This window comes from Condylura cristata, unplaced genomic scaffold (genome assembly GCF_000260355.1).
Source record: "Condylura cristata isolate star-nosed mole 26May11 unplaced genomic scaffold, ConCri1.0 scaffold00009, whole genome shotgun sequence".
NCBI lineage: Eukaryota > Metazoa > Chordata > Mammalia > Eulipotyphla > Talpidae > Condylura > Condylura cristata.
The window spans coordinates 18,767,376-18,784,573 of NW_004567110.1; the positions used below are offsets into that span (position 1 = coordinate 18,767,376).

At 33.2% G+C, this 17,198-nt stretch overlaps 1 protein-coding gene across 1 annotated transcript in view; it reads left to right on the forward strand.

Moving 5' to 3' along the window:
* CSMD3 (CUB and Sushi multiple domains 3) overlaps positions 1-17,198 on the forward strand; it is a 764,662-nt gene that overhangs the window by 541,683 nt on the left and 205,781 nt on the right. Inside the window, exons 26-27 of the mRNA XM_004679632.2 lie at positions 471-597; positions 2,447-2,649. Coding sequence (XP_004679689.1) covers positions 471-597; positions 2,447-2,649 — 330 coding nt within the window. The remainder of the gene's footprint in view (positions 1-470; positions 598-2,446; positions 2,650-17,198) is intronic.

Genomic DNA, 17,198 nt, shown 5'->3' on the forward strand with positions numbered 1-17,198 from the left:
CCCCAGTTCTGTATGTACAAATAAATAAATCTTTAAAAAAAAAAAAAAAAGGACAATGAAATTTAGAAGGCCTGAGGGATTGCAGTAAAGATTAGTTTTTTCTCAGAGGTGGGGTAGCAAGATGTTGAATTATTCAGCCTACAACCAGCTAACAGTGAGCAATTTACCATCTGTTTCCCCTTTTTAAATTATCGTTATTTAACAACACATCTCAAAATGTTTGAAAGCCTAAACTTACAGTTTTTGATTGTGTGCCCTAATTTGCTCTATTTTATTATTTTATGTGCTCTAATTGAGACATTCTGTTTTTATTGTTTAATATATGACTGCTTCAATTAATAATCTAATTTAAAAGCATAAAAGAAGTAATGAAATCAAGGCCTCCTTAAGGAGACAAAATGTATACTCACTAAATTTGTAGATTATGTTGAAAATATTTTAATTAAATTGTGACTAACTTTTTTCATTAGCTGAATGTGGAGGTCGTTTTAAAGGCGAATCTTCAGGAAGAATCTTATCTCCTGGTTATCCCTTTCCATATGACAATAATCTGCGTTGTTTGTGGATGATTGAAGTTGATCCAGGAAACATTGTCAGGTAAATGAATATCATTTTCTCAAATTACTGGAGAATCTGAATTTCCTGACCAACCTCTACATGGATATCAATCACTATCAAGATTTTTTAATACATTTAACCTTGGCAAGGGAAAACTTGGTCTTCAAACAATAAAAGTGGTGAAGGAAATGTTCACAAGCATGGTGTATAGATTTATAGCCACAGCTATAGCTTGTACAAAGGGAAGCTTTTCATAGTTAGAAGAGGTCACACATTTTGAGAATTGCTCTTGCTTCTTTTAGACTCATTCAGTTTTTGATAATTCAAAATGGTAAATCCACCGTTTTGATAGGTACAGAAGTTGTTCAGTTTACTGCCATAAGCTCAGTCTCACAAGCCTTTCTGCTGAATTTAGGTACGGGACTCACAATTCTTCAGATAGTTGCCTCTTATTTGATGGTAAGAACCATTACCTCCTAAATCAACTCCAAGTTCCCAAGGCAGTAGCATATTCTCAGTCCTATTATGGTTATGAGTGGAAATGCATTCAGAATGAGCAAATCTTCCTTGACATATGCGTAATTAAATAAGTTACTGCTCATAGAACAATGACTTCTAACTTAAGAATTTCTCCTTTATGTAAATGGAGTCTCAGACAGGCCACTGTTGGTGATGGAGGTTATAGAAAACAAGTATTGTTTTTCAAATAAAAAGCCAAAAACTGCACTCTGCATTATTAGTGGTGTGCTACATTTTATCATCGCAAGAAAATTTATAGAACTCAAAATTATTTACACTGGATCAATCTTCAGCCTACTTTCTGCCTTATAGATTATTCAGTTTATTGAAGTATTTAAGATTAATAAACAAAAATAGTAAATTTGACAGATTCCTAGAATTGTAAAAGCTAGGAAACAGCATCTGCTATTATTGAAACCCAAATTTAAAGTTGTGACAATTCACGTATTGATCATGAATGTTTTATTTATTCCTATCTATCAGTCTGTCTGCTTGCCTGCCTGCCTTGCCTGTCTGTCTATCTACAGTTGAGCATGCTTATATAGTTTTCTAATATTTGATATTAAGCCTTAAAAAGTATCAGATCCTAACGCTAAATTTGTCTAGAATTAAGCATAGAGCAGAACAGGTTTATCAAGAAACAGTTTTTGTATTTGTACATTTGAATGGTAAATGCATTTTTCACATTAAGAAAATTTCCTCTTACAGTTAGATAGATATGATTATTATTGAGTGGAGTTTGAAGCTTTAAAAACTGCTTTTTTCTGTATATATTGAGATACTCATTTTTTGATTTTTTTTCCTTCTGTCATTGTAGTGAAGTGTATAATTAGTTTTTGAATGTGAACCATTCTTGCATTCTTGTAATAAATCTTTGGATTCTGATAAAACAAACAAACAATTGAAGTAGTGATAAAATATATATGATGAAGTCAGAAATCAATTCATGACTCTTTGGGAAATTTTATTTTATTTATTCCCATTTAAGTTTTTAAGTTTGAGATAAAAAAATTTTTCTGCTTCACTAGGTCATTATAACAATCAAATAGGAAAACAAATATAATATATTTTGCATAGAGTCGTTGACATTTAAGAGATTCCTGTATCACCTGTTGATGCCACAGTTGAAATTCACAAACACTGAAGATAATGTATATTTGAAATTTCTGAAATTTGTGTAAGTACAAAGAAAGAAATTGCAATATTCAAGGAAAATCCACTAAAGCTTATATGTGGTTTATATAATTCATATTTATCTGATAGAATAAAAGGGCTAGCTAACAAAATTAAAGCTGCATATTTGTGTTAACTCTGTTTTTAAAAAATCTGGGTTTAAAATAATCAAACAAGGTATATGGTTCTTCCACAGCCTACAGTTTCTTGCTTTTGATACGGAAGCATCGCATGATATACTCCGAGTTTGGGATGGCCCACCAGAAAATGAAATGCTCTTAAAAGAAATTAGTGGATCTCTTATTCCTGAAGGAATTCATAGCACTCTGAACATAGTGACCATCCAATTTGACACAGATTTTTATATCAGCAAATCTGGATTTGCGATTCAGTTTTCAAGTGAGTTATTATTTTACTTGTTCAGTGCAAAATAGGAGTGCCACTAAATAGTTTTGTTTACTGTGAAAGATTTTAAGTTTAATTTTTTAATAATAGACATTTTATCTCCAGTCTTTTTATCTACAGTTCAGATAAGATATAATTGAAACGAATGCAAATAACTTTGAATTAATTGATTGATTGTAAGAGCTTCTCTCCAATCATCCAAACAATTTTTCTTAAATATGGTGTTAAAATAATTCAAAAAATGAAATAATTATATTGTGAAAGCCTGGCTTTGCTATAAACTGCATTTTTAATTTTTAGAAACTATATTTTATGTGATTTTTAAATATTATTGAATACTGCTGTTACATAAAAGCAACCCTACAATCAGTAAACCCTAAAATTATTAAAAATATTATAAAATTTGGCCCTCCCTGGTGGCACAGCAGGTTAAAGCACTGCACTAAGAAGCTAAAGCTACTTCCGCATGAGTTCGATTCCCCCCTGCCCCGGGCATGACCACATGGTGTGGCAGACCTCTCCTGACCTGCCCACTGCTCCCCACAGCAGTGTACTTCATCGATCTGCCTGTTCTGCTCCCCACTCTTTCTCTGGTGAATCCTCTCACCCTCCACATCTCTGGCCTGTACCCCAGTTCTGTATGAATAAATGAATAAATTTTAAAAAATATATATTATAACATTTATTTTCACTTTGATAAAGATCTTAATTATATACTTACATTTATCTTTGGCAATGTATTGTAGCTCTACATCGAAAGGAATTTCCTATAACAATAAAATGTCATTTAGTGTAAGTAATTATGAGTGTGCATGGCTTGTTTCTATTTTCTTTTTATGGAACTGCTAAATGGTTAAGTATAAATTGGATTTTGGTTTAGTGGCTGGAGAAAATGAACATAAACTTAAAACTTTTAGCTGTCCTGTATTTACTGTTATTGTAACACACATTCTTTACAAAAACAATCTTATGGTTCTTGTTATTGTATGATACTTAAAAGACCCTAGTAACAAAAGCTGACCATATTTCTAAGACACTATATGGAATGAATGCTAACAAATGTGCTTGAATGCTAACAAATATGCTTGAATATTAACAAGTGTTCATCAAATAGCCTGAATTCAAGTTCTGTTCCTACCAAATGTTGACTTTGGGTAGTTGACATTACCTCCTGAGGTTGAGTTTTCTAATTAACATTAGAATAATAATATTCATATCATAAATAGATTATTAAGATGTAGCATTATCACAGGCATACAAAATTTAGCATTGCATGTATAGTTAATTCATAAGTATATGAGTAAGTGCAAAAATCTAAGTCCTTTGAAAGAAATGGAAGTAGTATGAAGGATTTCTGAAATGACTGCCCACATTATATTAAAAAAAAGTTCCTGTATACAATTAGACAATTAACTTGTCAGACTTTTTCGTCATGTAACACAGTTGATATGATACACAAATATAAATGAGTTATTTTGTATTATATAAAACAAACATCTAAGATGTGTTGTATCATCTCCATCAAGCAAATGAGAATAGTGAAGTTTAGTAAGTGTGTTAATTTATCCAAGTTATACTGCTAGCAGATGCCTAGAGCTGTGATTCAAATCCAGGTGTTTAAAAAAGAACTTATGACTGTGCTTGCTTCATAGTAAATTCTCTGCAGTTAGTACTGCTATTATACTACTATTACCTATGCTTCAAGAAATAGCAACTTTTATTATATGTTATTAGTTAACAGTGAAGATCTCCAACTTAGTAAGATATCTCTCTGATTATTTTCCCAAGTACCAGATTTAATGCATTATTTTCAAAAAGCAGGTGATTTAACCAAGTGAGGCAGTGAAGAGAAATGAAGGCAAGCTGGAAAACATGTATGCTTGTTTATAAGGGACAGTTTCCATCTCTGACCATACTTAATTTGTCCTACAGGATGATAAGCAAACAGTGAAGTGGGACATGAAATAGGAGTTTTATATAGTCATCTAATTTTCTAAGTAAACAACTAATCTTGAAAAGAATGTTAATGAACTTTAAGCTATTGAACTACATTATTTCAAATTTGAATTGCAAGCTAAAACACTACTCTAGGTTAAATTTTATTGTCACTTCAGTGCTTGACCTAAATTCTTCTTCCCTTCACAATTCTATTCATGTTACCTCTTTGTTCATTCGTTCACTTACTCATTCATGTACTCATTCTAGGAGAATGTATTAAGGAACCTAATAGGTTAAATATATGTATTTCCAGTTATTTCTCAAATACACCTTCCCTTACATCCAGAGGTATTAGCTTAGTTACACACAAACACACACTCTCTCGTCTACTATTTTTCTTAAACCCCCTTTCATTGTAAATGTTATTCTGTTGCATGAATGTTAATTCTTTTGCTTAAACCTTGCTCACTCTGCTATGATTCGCACTGAGGCCTCTCTCTTTTCAGATCTCTTTAAGCAAACCTTTTGTAGACTATGCTTCTGGAACTAGTGGTAGTCCTTTTATTCTTAATAAAAATTAAAATAAATGGTTTATCAAATCATGGTCTTAAAGCTGTTTTAATTACTTGATTGAGTTCCCTAATATATATTTTAATACCTTTGTGTCCCTAAATGTTTGCATAAAGAACAGGATTATGTTTAGAATGATTGCTTCATTTATCATTCGATTCTAAATTAATTTTCAAAAGTAAAAGGGAGCACTATTAAAAAATTAAGCTGGACAATAGGCATAAACCAGGGCAGTTGTAGCCAGGTCAGGATGTATTATCATTTTAATTAAATCTTATTTTTGCTCTGTCGCTCTTCCTCCACCTGTACCATGCTCCTTTCTTTTTTGGGCAAATAGTTATTGCTTTTTGAGTATTAACTAATACATAAAAAGGAATGACTCAGACAACAATGTGGAACAGTCTTCAGCAACAAAATGCAACCTGTAAAATGTATTTTACTGAACATGGTACAAAGTGAATTAAACTGAAATATAGGTCACCTACCAACTTCATAATCGTTGCTAAGCCACTCTCAGCAGCCTCATGCTTTCTATTTCATGTTCTGTTCATTCTTTGGACTCTGTCTTTGTGCTTCTTGGTATTTCAGCCTGCAAGACCCTTTTGCTTAATCAGAATTCCTTAAGCCTGACATTGCCACCTCACGCTGTCCTGTGTTGTCCTTGGTTCTCAGCAGTCAGCCTCTGAATCCCCTGCTTAAATTTGTAATCTGCCTGTCTTGTCCCACTTTAGTTCCACAGGGAGACATCTTTGAGTATCATGCTGTCATGTGTCACTGAACAGTTGATTTTTGACAGAGCATTTCCTATGCTCTTCACCCTTTGACCTTTCAGTTAATAATCTACCCCTGCTGGGTAATCTAAAATACCAAGACCCATAGTTTATACTGTTGAAAATTTTCAAGGAGGTGGATTCCTTAGCCATGAGAAGCAGCCATTAAAGACAGCATGGCACCTCTGCTTTTGTTCCCATTCTCATTATTACTGTCTGATCTGCTGTAATAACCACTCAGTTCATTATCCCTTAAACCAGATTTTTCTCCACATTTCCACTTGACTGGTATTGTAAAAATACAAATCAGACACCATCTCTTTGATTAAAGTTCTTTAATGGCCACACACTCACAAATTTAAACTATGGAATTACATTTAAAGATTCCACAAATCATACCAAATCACCTTCCAATATCATCACTCATTATTCATTTACATTCATTGAGTTCCCTAACTACCTTGTGCTGAACTACAGCGCCCTTTCAATATTACTGCTGCTCTTGCAGACTTTCTTCTGTGACTCTGGGACTCCTATATCCACCTTCATAATTTAAAAATTCTTAATCATTTTCCAAGACCCCTATCACAGGATAATTCTAGCATTGATCAACTCCTAGACAGAATTAGCCCCTTCCATTTCTGCACTGCTCTGAACTCCACACACAGATTGTATCACAATGGACATAAGTCCAGTTTACCTGGGACAATTCTGGTTTGTATCTGTTGTACTGGCATTCTGACTAGTTTGGCCTGTATTTTCCTATTTTAAGCAAAATGTTATTACTAATAGTCCCAGTAAAATAGCTAAGGATCACTTGTTAGATCTCTACTTTGCATGTACTCATTGGTTAGTTTCCTGTCTACCAAAATGATAGTTATAATACTGACTTAAATGAAACCTTACTGACGTGAGCATCATATTAACATGTTGTAGGCTAAAGAATAATTTTATATTCTAAAATATGAAACATCAATAAACGATGGTTTGAGGCTATGATAGTACATTGGCTCCATCCTTGTCATTTTAAGGTTCCTAATATTTCAAATAAGTCTTGATTTTTTTAAGTACTTATCTTTTACAGTTGAGTACTTTTTAGTGGAATTACATCCTAAATAAAATTTGTCTGCTGTTTGATTTATCCTTGACACCATGACATCATTGGTTGTAATAGGCCAATTTTTCCTAGTAGCCTATCAACCTAATATGAAAGATGGGATATTTTGAGAAGATAGTGAGTATAATATTAAAAATGTGATGATGGGACTTTAGACCTTACTGTGTATTAATATATTATGACACACATAGGGGCATGTATATGTGTGTACTATGTGTGTGTATTTATTCATCCTTGATTATTTTCTCACTTTGTAGGATTTCTCCTCTCAAGGTGAACTCACCAATTTTCCCTTTACCAACATGCCCCTGCCCTCCATCACCCTCTATCTTACTCTCCTCTCCACAAGCTCTCTTCTCTCCTCTTTCCCTTCTTTCCCCCCTTCCCTTCTGAGCTCTCTAATCTGTGGTCTGCTATTAAGATGATGAATATCTTTGGTAAAAATTGACTTCCTTTTCCTGTATCAAATCATATTTGAAAAGCTTTCAGTTTTCACCATTGAGGATATTATCAAGTGTAGGTTTGTCATAAATGACTTTTATTATGTTGAATGTATCCCCATTTTTTGAAATTTTTCTGTCATAAGTGAATCTTTCTCAGAATCTACTGATATGGTCATATAGTTTTTATCTTTCCGTTAGTTGATGTGATGAATTATGTTGCTTGTTTTCTTTGTTTTTGTTTTTGTTTTGTTTTTTTGTTTTTTAATTTTTAATCATCCTTGTGTACCTGGAATAAATCCTACCATTCATGGTGTGTGATGCTTTAAAATGTGTTGCTGACTTTGTTTGCTAAGATTTTGTTGAGAATCTTTGCATGTATATTAATCAGTGGATTTTTTTCTGTAGTTTTTGGTTTTGTGATTTTCTTTTTCTTTTTTTTTTTTAAAGATTTATTTATTTATGCATACAGAACTGGGGCACATGCCAGAGGTGCAGGGGCCGTGAAAGGATTCACTAGAGACAGAGTGGGGAGCAGATTGTCCACATACACTGCTGAGGGGAGCAGCAGGCGAGCCAAAAGGGGTCTGCCGCACCATGTGGGTCGTCTCCAGAGTAGGCAGTGATCGAACTCATGCGGAAGTGGCTTCAGTCTCTCAGTGCTGTGCTCTAATCCGATGCGCTACCAGGGAGGACCCGTTATTTTCTTTTTTGTGTGGAGTCTTAGTCCACACATAATGTAATTGTCTATGATAGTTAATTACACATAATGTAATTGTCTATGATAGCATGGTATAGTGTTGATGTTAATAACAATTTTTAATTTGGTGGATTTTACATAATTTGAGATTAAATTAAAATATCTGGTTAGGAAGTGGTAAATAACTTGAGCTTTGGAAAATTTGATGTTATCTGAGATTACTGAACACAGTTTACAATCAGCAAAGCATTTAAAAGTTATTCTATAAAAGTATGTAAGTTCAAACACTGAAAACTTTATTATTTTGCTTATGTTGTTTTTAGTGGTAGGTAATCGATAAAAATGTTCATGTTGTGCACAGATGTATGACATTTTATTTTTAAGATAATTTTAAAGTATTTTTGTTTAGAAAACTATTTTGAAAAAAATCAACCTAACATCAATTTTTCTAGAAAATACATATTTTAAATTAGATAACTGCAATTACTTTTTAGCTTTTTGTTTCATTTTGAATTGCAGAAGGTCATCTGATTTGGATACACATTTTAATATTTTTTAAACATTTATTTATTTATGCATACAGGATCAGGATACAGGCAAGAGGTGCAGGTACCAGTTATGGTGAGAGGATTCACCGCCAGAGGCAAAGTGGGGAACAGAATAAGCAGATCGAGGAGGTACACTGCTGAGGGGAGCAGTGAGCGAGACAAGAGGGGTCTACTGCAAACTTGAGTCAGCTCCAGGGCAGGGAGTCAAACTCACAATGAAGCAGCTGCAGCTCGCTTGCAAGCTTGCAGCATGTGTCCTTACCTGTTGCACCACCAGGGAGGGCCCTACACATTTTATTATATTAAAGTAATACATACATGCTGTTCCTTGGAAGGGCCAGAATGTCTTCCAATTGACAGTTGCATCCCTAGAACTTAGCACTGTATCTGCTACTTAATCGTTAAATTTTAGTGAATCTCATTTAATATCTGTCTTTTAATAATGTAAAATTAAAAGCATATCAACATTTTATACTGTTACTCAGAGTTAATATAAGAGCATTTCTATTTGATTTTTATCATTTTTTTGCTTCTTAATTCTGTTTATCTTCAAATACTAAAATTCTATTTCAAATTAGACTTTTACATAATCTTTTATAATCTTTGTATAGAAAATCAATTTTATCTATAGCTAAACTTTGACAATCTTCTTCATGCCTTGGATTTCACAAAAATCGTACTGCAGATTTTGTACCAACTTTGTCTTCATTTTGGAATACAAGGATCAATTAAAGGAAGCAATATTTTCTCTTGTTAAAATATACCTTCATTATCAAGCATGATACCTGCCTCATAGTAGGTATATAACAATTCTGTGGTGAAATAAATGAATAAGTATGTATTAAAAATAGAGATCTCTTAATGCTTGAAATTATATCACAGTACTGCCTTTGCGGTTTTTTGACATCACATGCATGATGCAGCTTTGTTTCCCTGCAACATCTCCTTCATGCTGCCATCTCCTTTAACCTGACTTGCCATATTATTAGAAGTGTCCTTAGAAACATAATGAAATTCTAAAGATAGCCACATTACTGAGTAGCTGGCAAAGCGTAGGCCTAATAATGATGTTGAACATTCTTTATAAAATTGATGGATCTTGTACAAAGCAAGGGCTCAACCAAGGGCAAAATCCTCTAGGGTGAAATCCACCCCTAAGTTACCATCTGCATTTCAAATATTTTCTGATTGATTTGACACTGGACAGATCACTTCTTTCCAGGTTGAATATTCCCATTTAATTTAATTTTTTATAGATAGTGAGTGGAGAATATTGTGTTACTTCTTAGTCAGTACAAAATACAAAATAGAAGGCAATAAAACTGGAGAAAGGAATCTAAGATTTTGTGAATACCATATTTGAACTATGACCTTGTTAGTTTCCTGACATATTGTAAAAAAAAAAAAAAAAGATAAAGCTATTTAGACATAGAGTGAAGAGTGAAATCTACTGACTTTAAAGATAGATTTCAGAATTGATATTTTCATAAAATTCTGTATTATAACCCATGGAGTTAATATTAAGTTAGGCAAGAAAAATATCTGTTATGCCAGAATAACAGATTGGCAGCTAAAATTTGCATAACAAATATATCCTGATAAATGTCCTTTTCTTACTACAGTAGACACTGGAATCTAAGACTCCAAGTTTGATAGCAATACTTACTCATTTGTGTGAAATCCAAGGTTTTGCTTTTTTGAAGGGTGCCCTAATATCTTTATTTTAAACAAGTTTATACCAGAATTAAGTTTCTGAACAGAAAGAACACATAAAAACTGATGAGTGCTTTTAGTGTACTTACTACTTATTGTATAAGGTAACTTCATTGTTGTTTTGCCCAAGGTCACCAAAATAGTAATTCAGATATTATCTATGAATAACTGTTTAAGCGATCATTCATATTGTTGTTGAAACCTATACCAGCTCTAGTAGGTATTTTTTCAATTATTTGGTACAGTACTCTACTAGAAGAAATGAATATTTCAACTTAAAGGCATATAAAGTGCATGTTCAAATTGGATAAAAACAAATAAAATGTGATGTCCAGAAGTATACATATAAACAATGGTGAGAGGTCAGTGATATTTTTTACTACTTTATTCTGTTTTGTTCTGAAAACAGCCTTGGGTTTCTAGATTAATGAACATAAATTAAAATGTAATATAGAGGTAAAGTTACTGCCTTCTTAGGATAAATGTTTCCAAGATCAAAATCATATTAAATTATAAATAATCCTTCAGCATGCATTTACTAATTAGAGCACTGCTTGTAAATACATTCATTCATTTTACAAATATTTATTTCATGAATATATCTGTTGTGAAAGATTATTTGCTTTTAGGAGTTACCTTTTAATTTCTTACTTAAAAAATAAAACAAACCTTAATTTGATAAGATCACATCTTACTTGTAAGTAGATGCAGTTATTCTTTATTGACGAGGATTGAGTGATTTGTAAAAATAAATTTCTTTTCTTTTTTTTTTTTTACATACATTTATATATGTATACAAGAACTGGGGTTAGGCCTGAGGTTCAGAGTGAGAGGATTCACCAGAGACAGAGTGGGTAGCTTACCAGGCAGATCCACTGAAATGCACTGCTGAGGGGAGCAGCAGGCCAGACAGATAGATCCATGTAGATCACCCCCTTGGCCAGAAATCAAACTTGTGCTGCAGTGGCTGCAGTAGCTCATAGTGCTGATTTAATCTCTTGCACAACCAGGAAGGCCCCTGAAAGCAATTTGTAAATAACATTAGGGTAATTTTACCCAATAGGAGAATACTTTTTTTTAATATATATTTAATAGATTTACTTCTTAATTGAATTATTTTGTTCTTGAGGTAAGTTTGCTTTATAACACTATACATGCCTTATAACTTACATTGTTAGGCTCACACTTCTTCAGATATAAATTACAACAACCTCCCACCATCAAAGCACCCATACTCTCCCATCATAGCCTTTGGGCATTCAACCCTCACCTTTTCCCTCTGATAGCCTCAGTTCCACAATCAGATTTCCAGAGTTTGTTTTGGCACATTCTTGGCTTTATCACTTTATAATATACCTATGAGTGTAATCATTGGATATTTGTATTATGTGTTAGCATAATCCCTTCTAGTTTCATTCATGTTGTTTTGATGGTAAGACTTTATCTTTTTCACAGTCCAGAAGTATTCCAACGCCTTTATGTATCATATTTTAATTCAATCTTCTGTTCTTGGTCACGTAGATTGCTTCCATAATTTGGCTATTATAAGTAGTACTGTGACAGACATAGGAGTACATATGCCCCTTCACATGAGTGTCTTTGTATTGTTTTGGTAGATACCTATAAGTGGAATCCCTGGGGTATGTGCTATCTACTTTTACTCTTTTGAGGAATCTCCATTCTACTTTCCATAGGGGCTTTCCCACAAGCAGAGTTTTCTCCACAAAATTGCCAACATCTGTTATTTCTGGTCTTGCTGAATGGATCATTCTCATTTGTTTAAGGTGGTTATTTTATTGGTATTTTGAATTGCAAGACACTTTTTCAAGGCATGCAAAGAATGTACTTATATATAATTAGTATAATAATAACATACCCTGCTGGTTTCTACTCTGTGTAATAAGTAGCTATTTAGTTGTATTACTTTTATGTGTCTTTTTTAATTTTTTGAATTGATCATTTGAATTGTGGAAAAAAACTACTATCGATATAAGTTAACTTCAGCAGGATAAAAAGTTACAAAAATATGCCATAAAATTGACATAATAATGAATATTATAAAATTTCTTAATTTTGTTAATATTCAGTTATTTATTTTGCCAGTTATTTATTTTTAAAGGAAATTATTTCCAACAAAAGTATTTTAGCTGGGCATTATAATAACAGAAATAAATGTACAGTTAAATATTTATACTTAAAAATCAGAACTGTACTTAATATTTTTGATATTAGTAACAGGAAAATTGTGTATGTAGGTAAAATTTTAATATTTTAAAATATTTTTCATGTCACCATCTAAGTATTAAAATATTTTATAATTTTGCAAGTGTTTAAGTGGCAATGATAAGTGTTTAAGTTGCAGTGATAATTTTGCAGGTGTTTAAGTTGCAAATGATAAGATCGTGGTTTCTATTTTATAGCCAAATAAGTAATAGGTACTTGAATAGAATAACTGGTAGTTCAGGAAATAGCTAAGTAATACATAATTTGGGAATATTTAATCCAGAAATGTTGTTTAAGAACTGGGATCTAATGATGTTACCCAGGAGAACATTTTAGAAAGAAGGGAGCAGAACATTAAGGACTAACACCTAAGATGATCTGGGCCTACATTAACAGACTGGAATGGTAGAACCAGTAAAAAATAATGAAAAGGAGCAATAAGCCAGGAGCAAATGAAACAGGAAGAAACCTGAAGGAGCATGATAGCTGGGAAACCAAAAAAGGAAATATTTGAAAAAAAAGAAGGTCTGATCAGTTGTGTAAAGGTGCAATAAGTTGCCTAGAATTTTCTGAAGCTAGAAGACAGATAAGCTGCCACTGGATTGGGCATCTCATTAGATTTAACAAGAATCTGTTAGTGAATTAGATGAAAGACTGATAATGAAAGTGGAAACAGTTGTATATTATATATAAATCCCTCAAGACAGATACATAATAGATTTCCTCTTAAATAAAAAAGGGGAGGAGAGATGGAGAAAAAGGATTCGTAATTAAGATTTGCTTAAGTTGAAAATTACAAGCTACATTTTCAGAGTTGGGAATGACCTAGCATAGGCAAAGTAAAGTAGTAAGTCAGAGAAATTAGAATATTTTAGGAATGAAGTTCTTGAGGAGTACAGAAAGTTTACTACCAGCAAAGTAAAAACCTTAGGAGAACAAGCACACCTTCTGTCTTGCAACCCAATGGGAAAGGAGATGGGTCTCAGTGGGCTGAGAGATTTAGTGGTAGCACATTAAGTAAAAGCTCCTGTCTCAGTGATTAAACTTTTTCCATGAACTATATGGAAATAAATCAGACTAGAGAACATAGGAAGAGGAGAGAAAGAATGGAATAGTTGGAACTGAAATGGCATTGGTGTATTTAAAGGCAGATTTATGGCTAAATATGTATTAGGAATAACTTTTACTTTTATTATTTCTATAATAACTACAAAATGACCATTTTTATAGTGTCCATCATGGTGAAATAGCAACAAGAATATTTTTGTATGTAATTCATTGTTTATAAATTGCTCAATATTTCTGGCTTTTTGAATTCAAGCTAAGTCTCATAGTTTGGATTAGTTCTTTCATCAATAAGTAACTGACATCGTTGTTTCACAAGACTCTTGAATACTACTCTTTTATAGCCACAGTAATCTCCTTCCATTCTGTTCCCTACACTTCAGGAATGTATATATATATATATATTCACTTCAGTAATGTAACATTGATTCAACTAGTCTATAATACTTCACTATTTTTATCTTTTTTTACTCTTCATAATTCCCTTCTGATCAATCTAAGTTGTCATGTCTATGATCATTATTTTTATTATTAAGTAATACTTCATGAAATAAATTTCCCTCAGTTAATCTTTTATTGTTGAAGTACATTTGTGTCGTCCATAGTTTTAAGCTAGTATCAATAAAGCATATATGAATATCATATTTGGTTATTGGGATTAAATATGGAAGAGCACAATTACTAGGTTGTAAGGAAGCATATGTTTAGTTTTGTAAGTAATTTTCAAAACTATTCTTGATGTTTGAGCAATTCACCTTTCTCTAGAATCTTGTCAGCATCTTGTACTATATATTTTAATTCTAGCTTATCTTACAGGTATTAGTAATATCTCCTTTTATTTTTAATGTTTATTTTCCTAATGCCCAATGAAGATGGACTATTTATTTTTAGATTCATTTATTTATTCATTCAAGAACTGGGGTACAGGCCAGAAGGGTGAGAGGATTCACCAGAAACAGAGTGGGGAGCAGAACAGGCAAATTGACTGAAATACACTGCTGAGGGGAGCAGCGGGTGGGTTAGGAAAGGGCTGCTGCGCCAAGTGGGTCATCCTCATGGGCTGAATCTGTGGATAGCTTCAAGGTGCTACACTTTAACCTGTTGTGCCACCAGGGAAGGCCCATCATGGACATCTTTTTTATGTTCCATCTGGTATCCTCTTAATAAATCTTTTTGTTTTTCTTTGCCTATTTTGTAACTGGATTGTCTTTTCTTCTTTCTTTCTTTTTTTGTCACAGCTGAGTTTTAGGAGCCCTAGATATAGCCTGGATACAAATCCTTTGTGAATGTATCCCATGCAGATATTTTCTACTGGTCTGCAGCTTTCTTTTTATACTTTCCATGTGTATTTCACAGAACACGTAATACTTTGAATAAATATATTACTTAGTTACTATAATATCATACCTCCTCTTGAAACAAGTTAGCATGTGCATAATTTAACAAAAGTAATTTAAAGGTGTTTATTTTCCTAGCATATAAAAATTAGCCCTTGTGATGTCCACTATCGCCAGTGCTTTTCAACATAACACAGGAAGTTCTAGCCAGAGCAATAAGACAGGAAAAAGACATACAAGGAATTCAAATAAAGAAAGAAGTAAACTGTCCTTATTTGCAGATGACATGTTAATCTACATGGAAAACCCTAAAAACTCCACAGAGAAACTAATCAAATCCATCAACCAGTTTAACAAGGTAGCAGAATATAAAATCAACACACAAAAATCAGAGGCCTTCCTATACACACCCAATCAGAAGAAAAATAAATAAAAAAATATCCCCTTTTCAAGTAAAACAAAAAGAATCAAATACCTGGGAATCAACCTAACAAAAGAGGTAAAAGACCTATACAAAAGAAAATTACAAAGCACTGTTAAAAGAAATTCAAGAAGACACCATGAAATAGACAGACATCCCTTGCTCATGGATCGGGAAAATTAACATCATCAAAATGGCCATCTTGCAAAAAGCAATATACATATTTAATGTCATTCCAATAAAAGTTTCAATGACATTCTTCAAAGAAATAGAAAAAAATATTGATGAGATTCATATGGAACAACAAAAGACCTCAAATAGCCAAAACTCTCATGACTAGGAAGAAAGAGAATGGAGGCATTACAATCCCAAACTTCAAACTATACTACAAAGTCATAATAATCAAAACTGCTTAGCACTGGAATGAGAACTGACATACAGACCAGTGGACTCAGATAGAAAACCCAGATATAAACCCACAGGTTTATGGACAACTAACCTTTGACAAAGGAGCAAAGAAGATACAATGGGACAAAGAAAGTTTGTTCAGCAAATGATGCTAGGAAAACTGGGAAACCACATGCAAGAAAATGAAACTAGATCACTACCTCTCACCACACACAAAAGTCAAAGATGGGCCAAACACTACATGACATATACTTCAGCGACATCTTTAAGATAGAGCACCCAATGCAACGATGAAGGCAAGGATAAAGAGATGGGACTACATCAAGTTAAAGAGCTTATATACAGCAAAAGAGACATTACAAAAAACAAACAGACATCCCACTGACAGGGAAAAAATTTTCTCATACAAAACTAGCGATAAAGGACTGATCACAAAAATAAATGGAGAACTGAAGAAACTCAACAAATATAAAATAAATAACCCCATCAAAAAATGGGCAGAAGAGCTAAAAAGACACTTCTCCAAAGAGAAGCATATGAAAAAATGTTCAACATCATTTGCAATCTGGGAGATGAAAATTAAAACCACAATGAGATGCCACCTAACCCCAGTGAGAATGGCACATCTTCAAACAACTAGCAACAACAATTGTTGGTGAGGATGTGGAGAAAAAGGAACTCTCTTGCACTGCTGGTGGAATGTAAACTAGTACAACCACTATGGAAAACTATTTGGAGGTTCCAAAAACTACTAAACATGGAGCTACCCTACAACCCAGCAATCCCAATTCTCGGTATCTACCCAAAAGACACAAAACCACTGATTCAGAGAGATACCTATTCCCCCATGTTTATTGCTGATTTACTCACAATTGGAAAGACATGGAAACAGCCCAAATACCCAAAAATTGATGACTGAGTTAAAAAGATGTGGTACATATATACAATGGAATATTACTCAGCAACAACAACAACAAAAACACACACACGTCTTTTACAGCAACATGGATGGAGCTGGAAAAGATCATACTTAGTGAAATCAGCCAGAAAGAAAAGGGAAAATCCCAGATGGTTTCTCTCATAGCAGGACTATAACAGAACAGGCGAGAAAATAATGATCAACTGCTATACACCAGAGACATTTTGTGGGGGAGAAGTGGGGAATGGGATCAAAAACAGCGGTGGGAGGGAAATGCACTGGACTGTGGTGATGGCACATGGGTGATTTGGTGATGGGGATTATAAATGAGATGGAAAAATGCACAAAATGATGTAAAAATAAACTATTATATA